Consider the following 26,787-nt stretch of genomic DNA (forward strand, 5'->3'; position numbering starts at 1 on the left):
CGATGGACGAAAATCTGACGCTCAGAATTGTACGACAACCAAAATTGACCTAAATCCGTGATTTTAGATGTGACATCTGTCCGCTTGACTGAAACATCTAGTACAGTACAAAAAATTTGACATCCGAAAAAGGCTTAACTTGTTCTCAGAATTATTTTTAAACATTGTATTTCTGCTTTTATAATGCTTAATTTCGAATGTTAGTGAAAATCACTAGAGCTATTTCATTTACATCGCACTAAATTTTAATATTCCAGCATTAGTATGCCGCAATGACGTGCCAACTTTAGGCCTAAAACCCACTCCCACACCCCTATCCTCCTCAAAAATACACCAAAAAAACAAGGCCGACAGTTTTAGGAACAAACTTCGATGATAAATTCAAACTAGTTCCTTTTCATTTAAAGGATCCATTTTTGATAAAAGGAGTATGTGAAGAAGACTAAAAATAAAATAAGAGTTAAGGATGAAATACTTCATTTTTTATAACTTTATAAGATGTGAACAAAATTTTAGACATGCTTTTTAACAGTATTTTCAGTATGATTATCTTTCTACAAATAAAGAATATATAATACACAATATATAAATATCTGACAAAATTAAGCTTTTCTTTTTTTACTTGATACTATACAAAAATATCTATATACACATTATGAAAACGACAACGAAAAGCGATGCCTCACTTTATACACAGAGGATTGGAAACTAAGTTGTTTTCTTTCCTTTAGAAAAAGTATTAGACATCATGACACCACTCCTTTGAACCTCAGAAAAAACAACAACACGCGGTTGACAATTGGATCCAGTCTATTAATATTAAAAATATTTATATTTGAAATATATTTTACGTTTTAATGTTTTGCGTTCATTTGTAACATGTTTTAGATACGGTAAACAAATGTTTTATTGTCAATATCGAATAACTTGCCCAGCTTGAATATTTCTTTCTGTTGTTGAGATAAATAAAGAGATTATTTCTTCTTGTTGGGAGTTCTTGTTGGAAGTTTGCTTGTTGATTTACCACGCCCACGCGAAATACCCCCCAGTCGACTTGCAACACGCCCAACAGATTTTGTCTTCATGTTTTCTTTTAAAGGTTTATTAGCTAAAATAAACACAAAACGGTTGTATCTACAGCGATTAGACAGTGGACGTCTGTTTCAACAAATCAACAGATGTCAATCAAGTAATTAAGTCGAAGCTTAATCTGTAAAAACTTTTCGTTTGATCGGATCAACAAAACTCTCAATAAACTCATGTTTCTAAATTTGCTTGCTGTATTTTAGGTATACGCCAAACTCCAACCAGGATACCTAGCTCCTTCTTGTATGAGCAAATTTTTAAGAATATTGAGGTTCAGATCCGATCAAAATTTAAGAATATTTTTAAGACACGGCTAGCCTAAGAAAAAGAAGAGAATAAAGGAAAAAGAATATTAAAAAAAATAGATAATACATTTAACCATTCAGCCTGTCTCGAAATTTAGGCGTTATTTTTCTCTATCGTCCCGAATAGCAGGGAGGGGATTAACAAGCGGGCTGTCCGAAATCTTTGTAAAAATAATAACCAGGGGAGGTGGAATAAGCGAGGGGGAGTCCATTTTGATGGGCAAACGACCCTTTAGTGCTCCTCTTACATTAACGTACTGTTCAAACAGCCTTACCTTTATTTTCTCCTTCAATCTAACGGAATTATTTGGAACCTTAGAGTAGGCAATATTAGTCTGCATTTGATTGTCAAATACAATACGTTATGTATCAAAATCACCCACACTTTAGCTCTTGATTTCAGACAAACATTGTACGAATACGGAGGAGATGAACAAGCACAGTTGGACAAAGAGAGCTTAAGCATTGCAGCATTAATTTAAGCCTGTGTTATATACAAAACAACTGTGACACAACAGAAGGTTTAATCAAAAGTTGGAAGTTGTGAAAAAAAAATGTTTGTTTGTGTATCTAGAAAATAAACGAAATCAACGAAACAATCATTCGATCAAGCTAGATTGTACCTTTATTTCGCTGTAAGCGTTCGCGATTAGGCTTGCATTGTTCCATCAAATGTGTCTTCCAGCACTAAAAAATGAAAAACAGCCTTAGTTATTCTTTTTTGATTGCAATGAACCGATGTACTTCAGAATTCACATGTCCTTGATAATAAAGCATATTTTCTGTGTTTGCAACGTTTTGTTATCTGCAAGTGTTTTGGAAATAATAGACAAAATAACACTATTAAAAGACACCGCAATAAAAACGCAATGCACAATCAGTTCTCTACGATCATATTAAGTAAACAGGGTGGCTAATAATATTTCTCTTGGAATGAACTATGTACAATTTTTCATCATTTTTCGGCCCATGCCTTCATGACCATGGAGATGTCCTGGCACATGAAGAAAATACTGCTGTATTTAGCATGTGTAGTGTATTAACTTCCATGCAATCTTTACACAACCCAAAGTGTCAAAAAGATTTAACTTACATCATCACCTTCAGGGAGAACCGTGTTACATAGTGGACACACGGTATCTTCTGAATTATCACTCGATGCTACAAGTTGAAAAAAAAATGTAGTTAGGTCTAATGAAAATCTAATTTATAACAAGCATACGGTTTTGTTCCGCACTGTCGAAAAACAAAAACAGCAACAAACAAACAAACAAACAAACAAACAAAAAACGATAACAATAATACACGTTTTTTTTTTTTTATGTTGTTCCAGTTTCTCTCTTTTACAGTCTCAACTGTTGCTTACTGGTTGCTTGTTGACTATCTTCTTGGGAAGTCCAAATTATGAGATGTTGCGTATAAAATCGTATACAACAACAACAACAATAACAACAAAAGCAACAACAACAACAACAACAACAACAACAACAATAAAGTCAATAAAAACAAAAACCATCAATGATACCTTTACATTTTTCACTATCGAGATGTGTTTTCTCGTTTGACTTCTCGACAACCACATTGCAAACTTTACATCGCATATATTCATTCTTTTTCTCACATTCGCTCACTAAGTGTTCACGCACTGTAGAAATTTCCACTACCTAAATAAATACCGAAACAAAGAATCATATATAATCATCAAGGATGTTGCAGTTATCTATGTCAGAAACGCATGAGCGCCCCACTGTACTTTGATGCATGAGCGATAAAATAACGTATTCAGCGAACATATATTTCCACACTAACGTACTGCACTAAAATAAACTGCATAATAATAATAACTAAAAATCAAAACAAAATCGATAAGATATATATATTATACTTTTAATACAACGACTAAAACACCGCAGTGGTACTGGTAGTATTTTTGTAAAAGTAGTATGTGATAGTACAAAAGAGGATATAAAAAGTTAAAGACACTTAATGAAGAAATATGCTTTAAATTTCTAATGATTTTTTTTAAATCAAACCAAATTCCGTGACTAGTGTTAACAACGCCTGTAACGTCATAGCATGCCCCTAGCGAAAATAAAACTCCAATTATAGATAGTGCAACATTTGACTGAACACCAACCTGTGCACAGCTCTCACATCTATTCAACATCGGACAGCTCTTCCAGTAATGAACATCAAGTCCTCCCTCTGAAAAATCTTCATTTTGTTCACCACAAAATATACAAACTCTAACAGAAGAGAAAACTAGTAGTGAACACATGCATTTCTACCACAACGACATCGTAAATGATCCATTAGGGACTTATTCCTTAACATAAGTGTTCCGCCTAAATAAGCATCAAAATTCTGAATGAACGCCCACATCTAACTAGAATTAGAAAGCGGTCATTTTTCTACCTTTTCCAAAGCTGCTTAAGAAAAAATTTTCTTTCAGTAGTATAAGTAGCAAAACGTCACAATCCTACTAGTCTAAGAATTCGCTTGATTTTTCCCTTATTTTTTTTACCCTTTACTCTTGATTTTCTTTTCGGATTTGAGCTGGAGTCAGAAAGGGCTACAGAGTATTATCAATCAGATTCTCCTATTCATTCCCTCGTTAACATTGGTCGTTTTAGTAATTACTATTCTTCATTGCTTTTTCAGAAATTTTGGCAAAAATAAAAAAAGAGTTTTGGCAACAGAGTTTCCCTGCTTCTGATCTGGATTTCACCATGTAAATGTCGAAATACTTAATAAGCACCTAGCGCGCTTAATCGTTTGTTCACGGTATGTGAACAAATAATAAAAAAACAATCCCAACTTACTTATCAGTACCGGCGCTTGCTTTGCTTCCGTCTAATGAATAAAAAAATAATTCTTTTAAATTTTGAAAATACTTGGATTACAAATATGTCCATGCATAGAAAAAGGTGTAAAAATCGCACCTCTTTTTATTGGTGTTTTTAATTTACTTTCACGTCGCGCTGGTTCTTTACCACCTTTCTTTATTGAATTGCGTACCTAAGTCAAAAAATAGCGCCGTTAAAAGGTACATGTCAAACTGCTACAGTAGCTAACTACAGACGATTTATGTGCATTCAGAAGTTGAAATGCAAGTCAAAAAACATTTTCGTTAACTAGAAAAAGCTCATGCATATATACATCTATATAATTCTTCTTATCGGTTGAACCCCTAGACATTACACAGAATGTGAGAAACTTCTAGCTTAAATTAGTATTAATGTCAATCTCTTTATTATTGTTGTGTATATTTATACAAGTTCACTTTCAAGAATAAAAATTCAGCTACAAAAAGGTTCGCACTGACAAACATATATACCTTCCAACTTGCGGTACTCTCTTGTAGTTGAGCTTGATTGTCGTTTTTATCACCAAGTTCACTCTCTACCTGTGCATTGGCCATTGAACGAAGATTTTGAAGTTGTTCTTGCAAGGCTTTTATCTAAAGTCATGCAAAGTTAGAAAATTATAAAAAAATTATTTGGACAGGCAGTCGTTGTTATATTAAGCAGTTCCATCGCCTAGGGAAATTTGTATTCTAAATACTTAAAATATCTATATTGTAATACCCGTATACGTCTGTTTGTCATTCAAAATGGTAACCGCAGTAGCGAAAAACACGAAATATGGTAAATAATACACGGGCGAACCAGTGGATTTATTCACGGGCCACAGATTAGTCCTTCACAAAAGGACGTGCAATGTTCTTGGTAAATGATTGAAAAATTTTTTTAATATTGTGTAATTTATCAATCTATGATTTCAACATTATATTAAATTTTTCTGATGTCTTCTAGAATTCTTTTGCATGGTTATCCTAACGTACACATGTCAATATAATTACATAAATAAGATACATAGACATAGATTAAAAGATTTGTTACTTCTTCAGCTTTATTCTTTTCTTCTTCTTCCTTTTGTTTCTTTGCAGCAAGCTAGAAAATTTAAGAAGCAGTTACAAAGAAGTTACTAAACACTTCCACACTCAGCAATTATTCATTCAGTAATGTTTCACAAACTCTCTCTTTACCTTTCTTTCAGATTCAGTTAATTTTCCATCAGCACGATCAAATCCATCAAACAATTTAACGTATAAAGGGTTTTTTCGCGTAGCAGGTTCGTCGGGAGGAAAGTGCGATTTCAAAGGCGTCTTCACCTAAGAAGCATTGCAGATTTTTTTTAACTACGGTTGACTACACTAACAAGAGTGTCAGGAAAAGTCCGGTAATAATGGGTTAGCCAAATTCTCGATCACATTTTTATGGTTCAGTATTTCCACAATGATGAAGTTTTACTTTATTTTTTAGAATTGGTTAAGATATTTTTCTTCATCTAGTGGAACATCTTTGGGGACTATTTATATGAAGGCGGAAATAGAAGAATAACCAGAAGGAAAATTGTACAAAAGAAGAAGTGAGATCCTGTTTCACAAAAATCGTTCCAGGATAAAATTTCACCATAAAACACAAAATCCCTAGCAGTGGCAAAGTTAAAGAAAAAAGGATTCCATTTTTTTATTATCACTTACGATTTTGTAGACTTCTAGTATGCAATTCACACTAGCATCACGAACTGTGTTGTTGGGATGTTCTAAGGCAGCTTTTAAAACTTTCATAATACGACTGGTCGTAAAACCACTATAAACGAAAGAAAAAAGTCACTGTGGGATATGGAAATAAAATCAATTGATATATTAATAGTGCAGTTTAGAGTAGTTTCATTAAAGTGTTTATGATTGCAGCTTTCAGCGTTTAAAAGTCGGCTCTCAATGTACTCAATTTCTATTGCATTAAAGATGGCAACGTTTTCTAAATTTTTATTGGTTGCCAAAATCGTTGTTCGTCTGCAAACGCTTAAGCTCCCAAATTTTGGGCGCTGCAGCAGAAATTATTACGCAATAAGCATCTAATAGGCATGCGCAAATCTTGGCGCTGCGGACCGTGCATAAAAACGCTTTAATGGAAATCGGCCTTTACTAAAAGTATTAAAAAAAAGCGAGGCTGGCTATTCACATACGTAACCAAACTCTTACCCACAAGTTTTGCACTAGAAACTCTGAGTAATCAAGGCAATGTATAGGCGTATCAAAACAACAACAAGCAATTCATCGTTACCCTTGTTTGTCAACACCAAGCTCTTTAATCAGTGCTTGCATAATATCAATTTGACTTTTTAGTAATCTCCAAGGTGCCTAAAACATTGACCAAAGCAAGTCAATCTTATGTATCCGTTATTAACAAAAGAAAGGGCTATCAGATAACATCTGTTTTAGTAAAAATGTGCTACATTTGAGCTAACAACAAGCTGAGATTCATATCTGCTATGACACTTATATTTAAAAACTGTCAAACGGTAGCTTTTCGGATTGAAATTGGGAGCTGGTAGGGTATGTAAACGGTATAGCCCAGAGTGAAGTGTCTGCCTAAAGCTGAAAATTTTTTTCGCCCATGATTGAAAGCATCAAACTTCTCATGGATTATTTTTCTGATTTGAATAATGCCCTACTTAGTTGGATAGTAAAAAGAAGGTTAAAAAGCAATCTTACATAACTTTCAATTCTAAAAAATTTGACATGTCTTTAATTTGAACTAAACATTTCAATGTGTGTGAAATCATCAAAAGTCTGTGATATTTTGGACCAACATGGCATCAAGTGCAACTTTGTTTTATACATCCGGGTACGGTTACACAGTTGACTTGTAGCTGCAAATCCAACAATAGAATTCATAACTGATTTCTACTTAATCTTTTATTATCACTTTTGAGAAACTACTAGAAAAACTTCTGTGCCAAAATTTATAAAAATTTTTTTTACTGTCATGACCTTTTTTTGTAAAAAAAGTGTACTGTGATACATTATATAAACATGTCATACAAAAGTATGACTACTTTGGGCATCGCTAACATATTACCTGGCATCAAGCTGGATTTAATCAGCAGCACCCAGAACTGGGACCTGCAGACCAATTAAGCACTACATGTGGCAATATATTAGCAACCCACGCTAATAGCGTAGCAGATGTCGATTGATTGATTGATTTAATTTATTTACCGTCGTTAATTGTTCTTTAAAAAATTAAAATTTTGCAAAAAACTTATCAAAACCGACCAAATATTTTCATATATTTACACTTTAGATGAAAACTATAATAAATAAATAGGGATTAAATAGGGATTAAATAAAAAATAAAAAGATAAACATTCCCCCTTTCCCATTTTCGTATTGATTACGCAAGTTATGGAATCAATTGCCGACACTCTGTGCATGAGCAGTGAGAGCCATTCCATTTTTAATAATTTGCTTAAATTTAACTAGATCTTCACAACTTTTCGTATGAAAAGAAAGTTTATTCCAAACTTTTGGGGCTAAACATCGCAAACGGTTTAGACCAAAGGTGCTTGTTTCTACACTGATGGTTTTTAGGTTGTTCATGTTTTGACTTCTTAGTGGCCTATCAGTTTCTTCAAAAACGAAAATATCTTTCATGAAAAAAGGACTGATGTTTCTCAGAATTTTAAATATTTCTATACATAAATGTCTGTGCCTTATTAATTCCATATAATGTTTATTTGGGAGGAAATCAACTGGTCTTGGGTCATCATGAATAAAACTTAAAGCCCTGTTGTGGAGTTTTTCAATTTTCAAAAGAGATTTCGAAGAAGAGAAATGCCAAACTAACAGACAATAATTAAAATTTGCATACACGAAGCTTTGTGCTAAAATAGATCTTGTTTGCAAAGACAGTACATTTTTAAATCTAAATAATGCATTCAGCTGGGGGCTGAGGCTTTTCGACAAAGATTACTAATGTGCAAGTTGAAATTTAATTTATCATCAATTGTTACTCCTAAAACTTTTACGGACCTTTTTGATTGTATGACTTTATCGCCAATGTTTAAATGTCATGACACAATCATGTGTCCATTCTCTACTAAGAATAGTCAGCCTGGTCGGACCTCCGAACATGAAGGGCAAGTATAATCAATGAAACATAGAGAATTAGAATTTAGTCACGCTTTTGGCGTAGTGTAGTCATATAAAAAAATAGGTGTCACTACTTTCATTCTTATGTCCATGTAGCATGTGTATGTTTCGAACTATTTTTTCTATCATTAAATTTTTACAAAAGAATAAAGTAATTATATCCTCACATTTTTCTTTGCTTTGATGGGTTCAGACACTGTATTTTGTATTATACCCAAATCCTGAAAAAGAAACCAAATAACACGTTAAGGTAAAAAATAAACCCATGCGTGTTAAAAACACACATATAGCGCCTTACCTTTAGTCCCGGTTCATTAGCCAATTGAATAGTAGTATCAATCATTAAATTGCGAGATCTGGGAACAAGGTCTCCAGTTCGCTTTAGTATAACTGGTAACAGCTGGAATATAAAAAGAAATTAAAAACTTCTTCTATTTCAAGTATAGCGCTAATAAAAAAAAAAATATTTCAAAAAATTATTTGCTAAATAAAAACATTGCAACCATGACTATTTTTGATACATACTCGTTCTAATGCACGACTTAACCCATGTTTTCCAAGTCTAAATGAACATATAAGAAAAACAAAATGATTTAAACCTATCGGTACTGACGAATTGCAGAAAAAAAATGATCAATCTTTTTCTAATGAGGAAATACATTTTTTGTTTTCCTTTCTACAACAGAAATGATTTTTTGGATTAAAAATTATACTTTCTGAAGTTGCAAAAAAGGATTGTACTCACTCCTTTTGGTTTTGAGGTATATAAGTGGACAACAAAGATTTCATCAATGTTATACTGCTATTCAAAACCTAGAAAGGAAAAGTTAGAAGATTTTGTATTGTATATTAGTAAATAGTCAGTTTAGAAAAAAACATTGTGAAGGTTTTCCTCTATTCAATCAAAAGCAATTTTAATTCCCTTTCTCATAAAAGCCTGTATCAATCAGATAATAGGAAAAAAATCATTTTTATGATAATGTTCTCACACTTTATGTGTAACTTTACCAATTTTTGCTGGGTTACCCAAACCAAATTAAACAGAATAACAAAATATGGAATCACACAGAGAGTTACTTTTAAGTTCAAAAATATATGTGGTGCAAAATTTGGATCTGCACTGTCAAAAAGTATTTTTCACTGCAATTTGTCGAAATTAGGATTTTTCTTTCTCTTGCTAACTTCTATGGCACGAGTTTCCAAAACAGTTTAAACCTCCTTAAATAAAAGAATGGGCCTAAAAATTTTTTGTTTTAAATTAAATGTCTGAAAATATCTCTGCTAAAGTTTCTTCACTGAAATCAAGGAAAATCAAAGATACGGCTTACCACCAACACTTGATCCTGTAATGATTTTTTCAACACAGTCACAACAGCTTGTGTTACTTCTTTTGGTGTATGCTCAGTAGTCCATTCTGTAGGATTTGTAAGTTCTGTGTTTAACAAGGTTAATGACTCTTCGCGATGCTTCCAGGATTTCGAATGCAGTTGCTTTGCCTTCAGTAAAAATTAAGTAAATGAAAGATTACCCATCTATTACAATTTCTTCTACAAATTCTACAAGAGTAAACAAAAAACAAAAAAAAACAGACAAGTTTGATAACTTGTTTTGTGGAGGAAAGTCAAATTCTTGTTAATAAACCATACCACAAAGAAGAGACACATTTTTATGTGCACTTTTTGTCAGTGCTCAACGTTCTTTTGATCCCCTATGCTGAGCTATGAATTTTCTGCTATAGCCATTTTTTTTTTACCCTTGTTTTTCTATTTTTTTCATTTCTTAATATTTTTAAAAAATTTATTTTAAACAGGGGGGCTGTTGGTAACAATGTTTATATAAAAAGGAGTTTTTACCCTGTATAAATATGTTTATAATAATAATAATTTTATTGCCACCTCAATGACGATAGACCTAGTAAAAAATACAATGAAACCATATAAAATCTTTCGAGATTTGTCATCGTACAGCTTTAATTAAATACCTTATATATTAACTTGTATATATTTCCATATTTAGTAATTTTTGGGATGAAATTGACTTTTAAAATTAAAACATGTTAGACTGATTGACTTTGTAAATAAAACATACAGACAAAAGTTTGTACTCAGACTTTTAAAGTGGTAAGTTGAAATCTCTTGCTACAATTTCTTTTTCTAGCTTTAAATTACAAATTTGTGCAAATAACAATTTCCTAGAGCTCCGAAAATTTAAGAAAAGTCCAACCACCCTCTTAAATAAAATAATACAGCAAACATGAACATGAAGGAGTTTTTGCGAACAATGTGTATTAACATTGTAAGAAAAAAAAAAAACAGAAAAATACATAAAGTGTGAGCTGGTTATCATTCTTAAACATTTAGGAATTTTAAGGTTCTTAGCTAATAATTTCAAAAATTACTTGATTTTTAAATGCTGAATAAAATTTTAAAATAATACAACTTATTTGCTTAGTTTTTGTCATTGGAAAATATAGATCACATCATAAACAAGCGAGTTTATTTTAGGTTACATTTTAATAGCTACAGCTGTCATTGACAAAATCAATTTATTTATTAGTTGAGAAGATATTAGAGGATCGAAATTAACCAATCAGATCACAGCAATATAAGCAATAAGTATTTTTTTAATACTATTATTTCCTAAATCTCAATCATGACAAATAAAATGTTTATACAATTTTTTTCATGATGTGGTATTTTGAGTCTAATACATACATTGAAAATCATGTCAATAAAACCAACTCCTTATGACGAATAAAAATGTCTTGGCTTTTATGCATATGGTTTCTTCTTCAATCGCTTTATAAATGAAAGTTTATATTTATTATTTCAAAAAAAGATCTTTTATCATGGCACATCCGCATTTTTTATTCTCAACAGAGAATGTTTACCTAGATCGGTATAATCTGTGTAAGTCATATTGAAGAAGAACTATTCGTATTGAAGAATACAGATGTGCCATGATAAATATTCACCTATGTATACACACCATCCGGATAAACTATCTGATTTCATCTATATTATAATGCCTGTATACGTCTGTCTGTCTGTCTGTCACGCAAAATGGTAGCTTAGCTGCAACGGGCGAACCCGTGGATTTTCTACAGGCAAACGACTAGTCACTAACATATTGCTGCACATAGTGTAGTGGGTTCGTCTGCAGCTCCTAGTTCCAGGGAACGCTAATCAAATCCTGCTTGCTGCCAGTCAGTATGTTAGTGACGAGCAAAGTAGTTCTTCAATATAAGAAAAAAAATTTATACATAAAGACTAAACAATTCTGAATAATTATTACCATATTCATGCCAAAAACATCAATTATCAAACTAAATTCCCGTTCTTCTTTTTCACTCAGCACTGGTAAATCTGTAGAAAAAAAATACCATAAAAAAACAAGAAGTCAACAGCTTTTTAAAAAAGTTTATTCCACAAATGAAAATTAGTTATAAAAATCGCCAGTAATAAAGAAGAGAAGAATTTTGATGTTCCTTGCATATAACAATTTTTTCAAATAATTGTTAAGATTAGTGGAAAAACTTTTACAACCCTTATCTTATTAATTTATTAAAGATTTATTAAATTGTTTAACTCACCTAAATCTTCGTCGTGTTTTGGGGAATCTTCATCATCAACTAAAAGAGGTTGCTGCTTTCTAAAAATTTAATTTTAGACTACACAAACTGATTCTGATATAAATTAAACAAAACAAACGTTCTCATGCAAGTTGGTAAAAAGGGTGGGTAATCATGGTTGAAAATCATAAAAATTATGCCAATGCAGTCATAATGGTAAAAGAATTTTATAAGCAGGCCTTTTCTTGCAGTATCCACTATGGGCAATCACACCGTAATATTATGCCTAATATATTTGCCATAGAAGATAATTCTGTTTCAAATTAAAGTAAAACAAAAATCAGCAGTGTTGTTACTTCTGAAATATAAGGTAGCTTCAAATACCATTTAAAATGTAAAAACCGAAATAGTGAAAATAAACAAACATATTGGTTTTTATATTAGTACATTATAAAAAATTAAATATTTCTAACCCCTTTAGAGCTGGTAGTGGTCGTTCTTCAAATCTATCAACCTGTCAAAGCAAGTAAAACATTGGAAAATAGATCAATAAATAGTATTTTTCTATCTAGGTTTTATACAAAATAATACCTATACATTGAGATGTAACGTTATTGCAGGAAATTATCAAAAATCATGAAATTTATATTTACTTTGCAGTGCAATCTTCTGACACATCACTTTTATCTTTCTGTGTTAAGTAAAGTGAAGTTTTATACTTATATTAACTTGCTATGAATGTAAAAACCAAAATTGATGCCCCAGTAAATTAGAACTAAAGTAACTAGATGGTAAAAACGTTTTAAAAAAAGGTGGTGCTATTTTAAACAGCATGCATTATTTACCTCACAACAATTATGATTACTCGTATTTTTTGATGTTTTTATAATTTTCAGGCATTACTTTTCAAGTTAGCCTTCTTACATCCCAACACATAAGTCTCCATCAAGTGTTGAATTTTGAAATCTTTCCTAGGTAACTTTTCTTTTAAAAGTTAACGGAAAAAATTATTTTACACATTTACTATGTAAATATAGGAATTTGAGTTTAGAGCTAATACAGTCTCAGATTGAAAAAAAGTCATACCATACCAACCTTTATTGATTTGCACTGCGGCTAACCACATAAATTGTCTGTTAATTGATTAAAAAATCTTTTAGTTGGTTTATTAAGTCTGTAGCTTTTTAATGGCTGTTATGAAGATATATTGATTCAACGTTCAAAGTATTCGGTGGTTAACAAAATTTGTTATCTATTTATTAAGTTTAGCCGTTAGTATTGTGTATTGATGACAAGTGTATTTTATTGATTGACTATATTTTTCATTTTTAATTCATCATTGACAGGCAGCCTTTTTCATGTACGGTCATTTTTTTTACAATTACTGAAATATGGTGAATTTATATTGGTAATAACATTGATAAAATAGATTCAATTGGATGTCACAGAAGTTTTTTTTGTCAGAAAAGAAAAATATTACCAGCACAATGTCAAACTAATTTATATGTAATACATTATTCTAAATAAATACCTTATTGTTGGTAGCAAAAAAGGTTGATAACATGTTTTAGTCTACGTAAATATTAGCAACTTTTTATGCTTGCTAGATGTTTGACAAGAATTTTTATTAATTTGTGCGAGTAAAAAATTATGATCTTTAAAGTAGCTTTAAAGAATTTTAAACTGTCATTAAACTTAAATGTAATATTCGATTGTTTGTGAGAACTGTTTACTTTTTACTAAAATCATATTTCTTTATAAATAAATGATAGCTAAAGCACAAACTACTTCGAAAGTAATTTCACTTATAGACAAGCAGGCTATTCTTGAGAAAATACTTTGATTTATTAACAGTCGATATATTGTATTGCCCTTCAATAACTTTTCTTGATTGTTAATAAATAAGTGCCAATGATTATCACCCTGAATAAAAAAATTTAATTGATTGTTAACTAAACTTTTAACGTTTTTTTTTCTTCTTCTATGAGTTAATCATTTTAAATAATTGTTAATCATTTCTAAAGATGGTTAATCATAATTTGTTATTGATCAATAACAAAAATTAACATAAATTGGTGATAAAAATCATGGATGGTTAGCGTCTGAATGTTACTGGTGGTAAAAATCATAAAAAGGTTTGGTAGCTGTACCCCGTCCAACCTACAGCATAGGTTGGACGGGGAAACATGGAAAACAGATGGTTTGATGATGATGATAATGGAAAGTAGTCATAAAAAATATACAGCACACATAGCACACATGGTTAATTTAACTACAAACAGGTTGTTTGTAAGTTTTTTACTTACAGATTCATCTTGAGAAAAAGGACTAGTTCTACTCGGTGAAATGTTCGGAATTGTGATGCTACTTTCTACTTTCATAGGTGTCACCATTTTCATGCCGCTTTGTGTAACTGGAGGAAGTTTTATTTCTGAATAAATTAAAGTTGAAAAGTTCAAGGTTTGAAAAAAAAATACAAATTTAATTATATAAGGGTATCTCCTTTTTATATTGTACCAGGGGGTATATAAAATTAAAATGTCTTACCTGAGTGATGAGATGGCTTCGTCGGTATTGGTATTAAATCGTCATTTTTTTCTTTAAAATTGGTTGGTTTCTTTTTTTCTGGATTGTTGGCATTTGTTTCCTGCCATGAGTAAAATTTATCACCTTGCTAAAATTAACTCTTCAGAAGACGATAGAAGTAAAAATTAAAGACACAGAAGACTGGGGATAAATTATTAAATAAGAAAACAAATTTAAACAGAATAAAAAAATCCTACTTTGTTTAGTTCAAGCAAATCCACAATATCTAATTGTTTATAAACATTTAGCCTATATTCATCTCCTTGGACCTAAAAAACGTAAACATGGTAAAGAAAACTTACAGACCTTTGTAGAAAAATTTATTCACACTGGTAGCTAGTTACAAATCATATAAAACATTAGAACCGCAACCATCATAGCAGCCTTAAGAACTGATTCAGAGTTATTCTCTGCACATGCTTAATTTCACATGCTAAAAATTGCGTGGATTCAATTTCCTGTGACCACACAGAATAAAGCATTTAGGATAAGTAAATTTTAGTTCATGGAACAACTGCTTTACAAAACGACAAAAAAACCTTTTTCGATTTTGCAAGATCGTAATTCTCCATTTCAATGGCTCTTTTTTTGTCCACTTCGAATTTTCCAAGCTTCTCTCCAACCTAACAATACAGCATAATATACTCTTGCACAATATTTTTGCATAAAATTAACTACAAGTAATACCAAAGTTCACCAAAATTCTTTACCTTATATAAATCTGCAATTGCTTGTTTTAACTTTTTTGCATAATCAAATCTTTCTTCTATCAATATAAAAAAAAAAGAATCAGTAAATTAAGGATTTATTACAAACCCCCTTTATTTGTTAATAATTATTGCCTTACCTAATACAGCTTTGTGTTTTTTAGTTTCCAATCTTCGAATAAGTTGTGCAGTCTCAGGATCCTAAAGGTTTGTTCAGTAACCTTAACACATTACAAAATATAGTAACTTCTGTGAAAAATAGATTCATTAAGAATTTTATCCACGGCTTAGATTTGCTATTCCATTGTTGTTGTTTTTCAGCTGTTAAATTAATTAAACATTGAAGGGCGAAAGCAACAGTATAAATCAATTTCTAGAGTTTTCTACAAAAGTTTAGTAAAGAAAAATTATATTCAGTCTCTCAATATGTTAACTTTCTAATGCTCATCAACAGGACTCAGTCAGATATAGTAGTTTACCAATATGACCCATACAACAAACCTATACTATTTATTGTATTTGGTTACTGCGTGGAAAACTTAACAGGATTGTGGAATAGATTAGATGCCCTTAAACATTACCGATAAAATCATAGACAAGACCTTTTTCATTTCCGAAGTCCTTAATGTAAATAACCTGCTCATTCAAGCTAGTGATCTAAAACAGCACTAAAGAATCCACTTAAGATAGATAGATAGATAGATAGATAGATAGATGTGCATATTTTACATGGCTAGCCTCACAAATATCGAGGGATATACCCTGTCTATTATTTCCAGAAGGGGCCATGGCTTAGATGGAGAGTCCTAGAGTATTTAATGCTCATTTTAAGCGGCGCAGACCCAAATAGGGCCCGCGCTCTACTAGACAACTCCTGGCAACATCCAACGGCCCACACAGTGTACCATCTTCCCAATTTCCCTCACATGGCTTGGGTTAACCCGGGGCTATGGTAACATTCACTCGCCCATGTTGAATCGCCGTCAAGAGGAATCGAACCCCGGTCTCCCGCACAGAGTACGAGAGCTATAACCACTAATCTACGGCGCCATAAAGACAAGTAAAGTTTAGTTAGATTTCAGATAGCTGTTTTATTATTTTTAATTTTTTTAAAAAGCTGTTACCTGATACATATCAAATGCAAGGTCATCAAAAGGAGATATAACTTTTCCTTCTTCATATCGCGCATAGGGTATAGGAGCTTCGTTCAAACCACTTTCATTATTTACATGATTTGATTGGTTCATATAAAAGGTAATCAGGTCATCTTTATTCTAAACCGTTAGAAACACAAGTAAAAAATAAGGTGCATGAGACAACCAAAAGAAGTTGAATACAGCACAAAACACATGACATAATAAAAGCACATACTTAACAAATTGTCCTGTACATATATAAGACACAGGACAAGGTTAGGAAACCTTAAATTTTAATCTTCTTGCCACCCTATCCCCTCTATTTGTTAAGAGTGGATACACATTTTTAAAAAATAAGCTACAGAAGTATTCCACAAGTCTCTTATCTTCTTTTCAGGAGTGATTTGATTAAACAACAAAAATTAAATTTTAATGACAAAGAAAAACATGTATATAGACAGGTCACTTTTAACTTTATGACTAAGAAATGGACAAACAGTTTTCTCTAATTTGTTTCACTAGGAAGTTTTTTTACAAAAGGGATTTCTCTTTTCAGAAATTCTTTTGGATTCCCATGAGTAGTGGTCACCCTGCTATTTACCTGCAATCTTTGTAATGTAGTCATTTTTTCAGACAGATTACTCTGTTCTTAATACTTAAAAGATCAACACATAAAATATGACTTACTGAATTTAATTTATCAACTAAATTATATTCGTGTGCCAGTGAATGACCAAGAATGTTAACGGCTACAATACAAACCTTAATACAAACAAATTCAAATGTATATTACAGAGAGAAAAAAGGTTTTAACTGTAGTAAAACTACTGAGAAAACGTCACACGTAAGAGAGAATACGAAATACAAAGGAATAAAATAACACGCAAAAAAACGGTATAAATACCTGGTTATATAAATTTAATTTGTTGACATGATTCTTATGGATTAAAAGTTTTACCAGTTGCCCATCTGCATTTAGATGCACAGACTTCAACTCTCGAGCCTGAAAATAAAAACATGCAAAAATATTTTTTTTTATGTTAAGTCAGCTGGTTAGAAAAGAACAACCTGGTAAATTGTATCCCTTATAGATTTAAATGTCACAACTAATTTTAAAACAAAACAGCTTTTATAATGCACCAGTGCCACTAGAAAATAGTTTCACCAGATAATGATTTATCAATCCTACAGGTCAATTAAATAATTGTTTTTTTTGTCTGTTGAGCAAATAGGAGACTAGTTTTAGGGCATTAGCACAATTTTTGCAACAATAAAAAATGGCAAAATACCAATGCAGAGATGCTAGAGACTAAATTTAAATTTAAGATGCTCAAATTTTCCTAGTGTATTGTTGGATTATATCAATACTACATATTTGATCCCAATTTTTTAAATTTTGGGGAAATTTAAATATGGATCGCCTTTCACCAGAATTAACATAAGGCAGTATCAAAGTTAACACAAGTTTTAACAGACTAAATTTGGGTAAAAAGTGGTAGATCGATTTCCATTATTTTGCAGTGCTTAAATTAAAATGAAAAATAATAATGAAATTAAAGGATCTCCCGAAACGTCGCCTACTAAACTAGCATGTTCAAGAAATGATAAACTTTCCACAGTAAAATATTTCTTGTTAATGTTTTTATTTTCTCCTATCTTAAACTTTATGAAAATTTAATTTGTTAAAGTAAATATAAAAAAAAGTAACAGGATAATGCACAATATTAATAGTGCATCTACTGAACTATTTATATATACCTTAAAATTAGTTCCTTCATTTGTTGACATTTGAACATAGCTGCAAAGAAGAATACATGTGTATTAAAATCTAACATTATAACTATATATACTATAACTTGCTGTTAAAATGTTTTTCACCAAAAATTTTGCATTTTAAATATTTTTTAGAAAAATGATAACAAGAAAGGGTTTATAGGAACAACTGTGCATATGTGAGCTATATGTGTATAAGTAATCCTGCACATTATCTTTCCAAGTGCTGCAAAGATGATGGATCAAATGGGACTTGAACCCACGACAAAAAAAGACAAAAAAAAAAGGGTTTGTTTGTTTGCTCTAACAAGTGCAATTTTGAATAGTTGAATTTGACAAATATAATCTAAAATCACAAAAAGAAATTTCAAAAATAAGTTCTGCAAAAATTTTCATACAAAAATTTACATTACTTGTGACCACCCTGTTCTAAGAAGGGTATTGCAAGTTACTATACCTACCCAAGTCTTTTAAATTTGCAACCAACCAAAGATTTCATGCCAGGTTGTGTTGGGAGGGATATAAATATTTCAATCTTTGATGCTAAGAAATTAAAGCAAGGACTCTTAAAAATTTTGCTACCACGTTGTGTATCAGTAAAAAAATTAAATGAAAGACACTGGTTTTTGCCTCTATATTTTCTTAACCTTTAACAACAATACAGGCCAACAGTTAAAGAGAGAAAAATCCAGTCTTGTTAGCAATTCTAGTATATATATATTTGTTTTTTTCAGACTGAACACAATTGCCTCATAAATATGAGCATAATTTCTTCTTTGATAAAAAAAACACAATGACCTTAAATGAGTCTGATAAGTACAAACCAGTTATAACTAAAAAAAAATTGAATATTTTTAGGGCTTTCCAGCCCAAAGAATTGAACTGGTTTGTCCTTTTCTTAAACACCTATTAAAATTCCAATGCAGAACACTGTCACATTGGTTAGGCAAACTTTTTTAGTTGTTTGTTTTCATGCATTATGACCAACGAATAATAATTTAATGCTTTACAAACATTTCTCAGGCATGATCACTTACAGGAATCCAAGCCTCACAGAGTGGCATATCAATGTAAATATATATACAGACAACTTACAAATATTATATTGATGGGACAAAATTTGAATTTTTGAAACAGAAGATGGGTCTTTTAAACAAAGTATTATTTCTTGTGGATAAACACAAAATCTGAAAATAAAAAGAAAATAATATATAATAAAAACCTGTTTAACACAAAGTTAGGAAATATAAATTCTTGGTCTAAAATTAAAAGGGGATGACATGCTGTTTCTGTTTATTTGTATGGACCTCTTTTGTTTGTCATGCACATTGCATGATTTATGTATGTAATTTCTCAAAATGAAAAGCTTAGAAGACATATTTTTTCTGTATATTTGCATGAACCTCTTTTGTTTCCTTCCTAAGAAAGTGTAATAACACATTTATATGAACAGGCCATATGCTAACATAGAATGCAATCTTTTATGGTAAAATTAGCGCTCACAATATGAATAATGCCATGCAATGAGGGGTTGGTTATTATATTTAGGCGCTTGGCAATCCTCACAACCAACTTCTGAAATTAACCATAGGAATCACATAGCTGCAGGCCTCGTCAGGAAGAAAAATGCTGGCGTGCGAGCTTCGCAAGTCTTATACTTTTCAATCATTTTGAGGCGTGCGATGTTCGCAAAGTATAATTTCCAATGGCGTGTGGTGGTGTGTGCTCATTTTTGTTCCATTTTTTTTTTCTCGAGTAATCATAGAACTCGCATACAGCAACACTAATTTTGCCATGTTTTAAAAAGCAGGTAATTTGTTGCAACAAACTAAACTGTGCTATGCGTTCATTATTCATTATTTTTTAATAAAAAAATTATACGACGTAGCAACAGAACAAAGAATAATTATAAAACGTGCATGATACAGTCATAAAACTCTTTAGTTAATAACTTTTTTGAAATATTTTTTTAGACGCAAATATTATTTTTTTTTAGATTTTTCAAAAAACAGATATCATTAAACATTAAACTGTTTTTTTTATATAAAAATTCCCTCATGTTATTATTGTTGCTTCGATCTTAAAACATCCCCCCAAAAACAAAAAGAAAAAAGCTTTGTGACGTCCTGTTTCTATGACAATATTATGAAATTATACAGACTGTTGTCTGAGTTATACAGCAATGTTTGTTGAAAAAAATATTCAGAAAGCAAAGTCTGCATGTGGCAATTGATTACAATAACTATAATTAGATATCATGCTGACTCTGTGCTTGGAAAGAACATGCTGGAAGTGATTTCATATAACGAAAGTAGCGAAAGCATTTAAAGTTGAACTTTAAAATTTTTTTTTTAATTTTTTTTTTAATTTAAAAAAGCAACTAAATTAAAAAAAATTAATGGTGAATTAAAATTATTGTCTTATGTTTTTCTTTAATATAACTCAAGAGTACCATGATATATATTTTTAAAGATTTACTTGGGAGAAGTTTATTTATTGCGTACTCGCGTTAATAAAAAAATTACACTTATTTATTTTACTCCCACGCGCATTGTACTCCCACTCTGAATTATTTAATCGCTGGGTGAAGGGTCTCCTTAAGAGACAAGAGAGGAGTTGAACGTCCTCCACCATACCTTAGTTTAAAGGGGCGATTGTGGAAGTCCCATGAAATGCCACATAGTGATGGTGTCACTTTAAAAAACACCCAGTCCGGTCTGTAAACGGTTGGCGCTAGGAAGGGCATCCAGCTGTAAAACAATGCCAAAACTCTTTATTAATGGCCGTAAGAATAGTTAATCAGACAAACTGCGTAAACGGGGCTGGAACTCTAAGGAGTGAAGGTGTCGCGCACGGTAGGACAGATGTCAGATGTGAGCATCGTCAGACCGTTACCCAGCTATCACATCACAAGGTAGATAACACTAGGTTGAGGATGGCTAGTGTAAATGTTGGTACTCTGAGAGGTAGAGCAGGTGAAGTAGTTGAAATGTTAGAACGTAGATCTGTTGATATGTGTTGTGTTCAGGAAGTTAGGTGGAGAGGAGCTTCAGTGAGATTTGTGGAAGGTAGGAGGGCAAGGTATAAGCTTTTTTGGATTGGTAATAGTGATGGATATGGAGGAGTTGGCATATTCGTTGCAGAGAAGTGGGTAGAAAAAGTAATAGATGTTATGCGTGTTAATAGTCGTATTATAGTGATAAAGTTTTTGATAGGTAATAGGATTGTCACTTTTCTGTCAGTTTATGCTCCACAGTGTGGACTCAGTGAGGAAGATAAAGATAAGTTTTATGATGAGTTAATAGCAGTCACATCAAAGTTTGGAGACACTGAACTTGTCATGGTGGGCGGCGACTTTAATGGTCATGTTGGGAAGTCATCTGAAGGTTATAGAGGTGTGCATGGAGGCTATGGATTTGGAAGCAGAAATAAGGAAGGGGAGAGATTGCTTGAGTTTGGAATGGCAACGGACATGGTGGTTTGCAACACATCATTCAGTAAGAGACAGAGTAGGCTGATAACATATGAGTCAGGTGGTTGTAAGACACAGATAGATTACTTTTTGGTTAGAAAGTCAGACAAGAAAGTGGTGAAGGACGTGAAAGTTATATCGGGGGAAGAGTGTGTTTCCCAGCATAGGTTGCTGGTTTGTGATATTATCTTGAAGAGTGTCAGAGAAGCCAAGGGAAAGTACAGGCCCCATCGAAAAGTCTGGAAGCTGAAGGAAGAGATTGTAGCAAGACAATTTAGTGCAAAAGTTCAGCAGTTAGCCTACAATAGTCAATGTGATAGTGACAATGTTGAAAGTACTTGGACTACTTTGAAGAATTGCCTTCTAGAAGCTTCTGATGATACCTGTGGGTGGACGAAAGGACCAGCTAGACATAGACAGACCTGGTGGTGGAATAATGAGGTTGACCAGTGTATAAAGGAAAAGAGGAAACTTTGGAAAGAGTGGAAGTCAGGTGGTAGTAAAAATATTTACTTAGAAGCTAAGCGTCGGGCTCGTACAGCAGTTTATAAGGCAAAATCAGAAGCAGAGAGAAACAGATTTGCAGATGTGTTAAGAAGGGAAGACCAGCGCAATGAGGTATTCAAGATAGCAAAGCAAATGAAGAAGACTAATCAAGATATTGTAGGTGAGAAGTGTATACGTAATGATGAAGGTGTTTTGGCTAGCACAGAGGAGGAGAAAAGGGTAGCTTGGAAGAATCATTATCAGAGGTTGCTTAACACTGAGTTTGATTGGGACGAGGATAATTTGTCTGATGATGATGTCGTAGAAGGGCCAGCCATGCAGATCAAGACAGAATGGGTAGTGGAGGCTATTAGGAAAATGAAGATTGGCAAGGCTGCAGGAGTATCAGGTATTGTAGCAGAGATGGTAAAAGCATCTGGATATATTGGAGTTGAGCTTATTACAAGTCTTGCTAACCAGATTATAAAGGATGGTGCTATTCCGAGTGAGTGGCAGTCGAGTGTAATAGTGAATTGTTTCAAGGGCAAGGGTGATGCATTAGAAAGGGGTAACTATAGAGGTTTGAAGTTGGTTGATCAAGTAATGAAAGTTATTGAAAGAGTGATTGATAAGTTACTTAGAGAAAGAGTTGATATAGATAAGATGCAATTTGGTTTTGTTCCAGGGCGTGGCACTACAGATGCAATATTTTTACTCAGACAGCTTCAGGAAAAGTATTTAGGAAAGAGAAAGAATCTCTATTTTGCCTTTGTAGATTTAGAGAAAGCTTTTGATAGAGTTCCACGTAAAGTTATTTGGTGGGCTATGAGAAAATTAGGTGTGGATGAGTGGCTAGTTACGATGGTTCAGTCTATGTACAGCAATGCTAGAAGTCGTGTCAGGATTAACGATTCACTTAGTGATGAATTTAGTGTAAATGTTGGTGTACATCAGGGTTCTGTACTTAGTCCTTTGTTGTTTATTCTAGTCTTAGAAGCGCTGTCGATGGAGTTCAGAACAGGTTGCCCATGGGAGTTATTGTATGCAGATGATTTGGTTCTCATAGCAGAGTCGATGGAAGAATTAGTTGAAAAGTTTGAGAAGTGGAAGAAAGGACTAGAAGAGAAAGGGCTGAAGGTAAACACAGCAAAGTCTAAAGTCATGATAAGTAGCATTGCAGCCAAGTGTGACCTTGTAGTTGGAAAGTGGCCTTGTGGAGTTTGCAGGAAAGGGGTTGGTAGTAACTCAATTTTTTGTCAGACTTGCAAGCATTGGGTACATAAGAAGTGCAGTAGTATTAGTGGAAGGTTAAGAGCTGGCATACAGTTTGTATGCAAGCGTTGCAAAGGTGAGATTATAGAGAATGAAGTATTTCCAGCTTTAATGATGTACAACAGTGGCTCGTTAGAGATAGTTAAGAACTTCTGTTACTTAGGTGATATGTTGGGCAGTGAAGGGGGTGTTGGAAGAAGTGTTACTTGCAGGATAGGTTCTGCTTGGAAAAAGTTTAGAGAGTTACTTCCTTTATTGACTAGCAGAGTCCTGTCAATTGAGGTAAAAGGTAGGTTGTATGAGGCCTGTGTAAGAAGTGTTATGTTGTACGGTAGTGAGACATGGGCAGTGAAGCAGGAAGATCTTGACCGTTTAGAAAGGAATGATATGAGAATGGTTAGGTGGATGTGTAATGCCAGTCTGAGAGACAGAAAGAGTTCAGATGAGCTAAGAAGCAGGCTAAGTCTCTGTAGAATTAAAGATGTTATCCAGATAAGAAGATTGAATTGGCTGGGGCACTTGGAAAGAATGGAGGAGGATAATTGGGTAAGAAAGTGTAGAGACTTGATAGTTCCTGGGGCAAAGCCCAGAGGCAGACCGAGAAAGACTTGGCAGGAGGTTATAAGGACAGACTTGATAGAGAGGAAGTTGAGTTTAGATCTAACACAGTCTAGATCAGATTGGAAGAGGGTCATTAATATACCCCGTCCAACCCATGCTAGCATGGAAAACGGACGTTAAGCCGAGAATGATGATGATGATGATTTATTTGTACCCGTACTCTCAAAGATGTGTCGCTTTACTTGCAATCGGCACTGTATATTATTCCCCTACACCTTCATTGAACAGAATATTATTTTAGTGTGCGATTAGTGCACGCCTGAGGTATTTAGTGTTTGTTTGGCGTGCGAAGATCGCACAGGAACATTCAAACATGGCGTGTGTGAGCTTGTGCGCGTGCAATTGAACACCATTCCTGACGAGGCCTGTAGCTGTGGCTTTACCACATTAGATCTTATTACACATGCCTAAAATATGCCAGACAACTAGTAAAAAATAATTTTCTTTAAATCATTTTTTTTATGTAGGCGGATCTGATCATGCATAAGTCATTAATCATGACTTTTTTGTCATTATGTAACCCTCATCCCCTTAAAGGGCATTAAATACTCCCCATTAGGGCATTAAGGACTCCCCATCAAAGCCATGGCCCCTCCTGGAAATAATAGGCCGGGTATATCCCTCGATATTTGTGAGGCTAGCCATGTAAAACATGCACATCTATCTACTTATCAAAGGATGAACACAACACACTTTTTGGATGTCCGCTCCTATACAAACAGATTTTTTTTATATAGGACTAAAAACATACCGTGAAGATTGCCATCCCTTAGTTGTAGGACTATGTACCTAAAGACAAGTCAGAATTTTTTAGGGGTTATATTAACAAATGATATTTTATTATTTTAATTGGTGCATGGCGGGTAATACTTTACTCAAAAGTAGGTTGCCTTGTTCTCTCTTGATTCTAGTTTTGCAAGCTTTGCTTTTTCTTTCGTCTTTATAGACACACATGTTTATTCTGACAATTTTTTGATCCTTTGAGAATAAAAAAACTAACAAATAATCAAATCAAACCTCCAATTCCTTTGCATGATATCCATCATCACATCCTGACATGTGCAATATTTTAAAAGGTAATTTTTTAGACATAGTTAAGTTTAAGAGTCTTAGACGTATAACTAATCTAGTTAGGTAATTTTATGGGAAAAACGAGATTAAAAAAGGCAATCAAATGCAATGCTTTCCATCTCAAAAATAAGCGCGGATATGGAATATGACCCCTTTTGGATCAAGACCTTATTATTGATATTATTAAAATACTCAATAGCGGTGCGTAAACATTTGTCATAACAGGGCAGTAATATCGTACGCTCGAAAACCGTTGCCAAGCAATCCATGCCACACAGAGGACGGAAGAGAGGATGGTCATATCAGGGAAACTGGGAAGTGTGTCCTTCGTAGCTCGTTCGTATAAACATACATAAGGCAAAATATATCGTTCGAAACAAGACGCACAAGACCCTGCCACTTAAAAGTTCCGTGAAATAATATCAAAATTCTTTATATATTTTTCAAATAGTTTTGCGAAGACGTATCGACCAGTCAAATAAATACCGAAATGATAGGCCTGCAAAAAACAAGTTCCAACAGAAGATACTTAAGACGTTTTACATACATGCTGTATGTGCGATGTTTTTTCTCTCTCCCTGCTGGATACGGAATGAGACGGCCCGTTGATCATCGTGGTTTGGTTAAACGACAAAATTATATAAATATCGCAAGACGGCAGTACAAAATAAAATTGTGTTAGAAGAGATAATAGACTTATCGCTCTGTTTCCGCCACCCTTAATGCGAAATAAAACTATTAAATGAAGCGCCAGTTTGATGTAGGTCCAAAAGCACATAGGGAAACATTACAGCTTTTCCTAGTCTGAAGTAAATTTTCTGGGATTGCACATCATTAGACGCTTTATGAGACTTTTCATCAACGCATAGTAGCGCACCTTAAAGACAACATTCTTTCAATACTCATACAGTAAATTTTACTTTTAGCTCAAATTTTTGCCCAGAGGAGAATATTTAAATTATTTAAATAAACGCCAACGCAGTTTACGAAGCAAAAGTGGAAGAAACTTCCTTTCAAACGCCTTAAAATCCAACAGCAATACAAAGATATGATCTCCATGTAAAGCTGCTGGGCAAACCTATCAGGGCGTATTGTCGAAGGGTGTTGGCTTTTGTCCAAATTTGACGAACTTGAGATAGCAAAAGCTGTGCAAGTCAGTGTAGATAAAGAGGATTACGACAGTTCTCTTCTAGATAAAAATCGGATTCTAAGAATATTTTCTGTTAGCTCTTCGAGAGATAACCCACAAGAGTAGTCTATCGGAATGTTAAATGGGATTCTTTCCCACTCTTTTTATGCATTATAACAACATTATCCGTGTCATGTATTTCTTGATACTGACTCTTAACTCTTCTTTAAAAAGTGAACGACATCTTTTTAACTGGTGTCAGAATACTGCATGATTTGAAAGGACAGTTTAAAAATTACCAGTGTCCTTTATTCTTAGTCGCTTGGTGAAAAGTTTATCGCGTATCTTTAGAGTGCATGCGAATAGAACTCTGTCTCCGTCGCCAGCAAAATCCGTAATTATCCATAGAAGCAATGAATCATCACGCCCTCATAAAAGAAGTTTTGCACTTCCCTCAGTTACACCTCCTGAAACACGCACAACCATGAAATCACTCATAAGCGAGCTCAAGGCCATATCTCGCTACACAACATTTCCATAGGGTGCAAGACGGTCTTAAGTCGACCAAA

At 33.1% G+C, this 26,787-nt stretch overlaps 1 protein-coding gene across 2 annotated transcripts; it reads right to left on the reverse strand.

The window, feature by feature from the left end:
• Positions 1-493: 493 nt before the first annotated feature.
• LOC130641155 (centrosomal protein of 104 kDa-like) lies at positions 494-25,253 on the reverse strand. Of its 2 annotated transcripts, XM_057447834.1 has the most exons (34): positions 25,036-25,253; positions 24,770-24,807; positions 19,263-19,354; positions 18,629-18,710; positions 18,153-18,192; positions 17,299-17,397; positions 17,082-17,156; positions 16,383-16,532; positions 15,399-15,459; positions 15,262-15,317; positions 15,091-15,174; positions 14,749-14,820; positions 14,513-14,612; positions 14,272-14,396; positions 12,439-12,479; positions 11,987-12,045; positions 11,689-11,759; positions 9,723-9,890; positions 9,140-9,207; positions 8,920-8,956; positions 8,693-8,794; positions 8,562-8,615; positions 6,524-6,600; positions 5,938-6,046; positions 5,440-5,565; positions 5,294-5,344; positions 4,729-4,851; positions 4,334-4,409; positions 4,214-4,244; positions 3,529-3,637; positions 2,917-3,055; positions 2,485-2,552; positions 2,015-2,078; positions 494-1,108 (listed from the first exon to the last, which is right to left on the reverse strand). In XM_057447834.1, the coding sequence occupies exons 1-34, from the start codon at positions 25,108-25,110 to the stop codon at positions 975-977; spliced, it is 2,856 nt and encodes a 951-aa protein (XP_057303817.1). In that variant the 5' UTR covers positions 25,111-25,253; the 3' UTR covers positions 494-974. The 2 variants fall into 2 exon arrangements, with proteins under 2 accessions (XP_057303817.1, XP_057303818.1); XM_057447835.1 differs by lacking the exons at positions 16,383-16,532; positions 17,082-17,156; positions 17,299-17,397; ... (1 more) ...; positions 18,629-18,710; positions 19,263-19,354 and having other exon boundaries at positions 495-1,108; positions 25,036-25,186.
• Between the last annotated feature and the right edge of the window lie 1,534 nt (positions 25,254-26,787).

Source organism: Hydractinia symbiolongicarpus, chromosome 4 (assembly GCF_029227915.1).
Source record: "Hydractinia symbiolongicarpus strain clone_291-10 chromosome 4, HSymV2.1, whole genome shotgun sequence".
Lineage (NCBI taxonomy): Eukaryota > Metazoa > Cnidaria > Hydrozoa > Anthoathecata > Hydractiniidae > Hydractinia > Hydractinia symbiolongicarpus.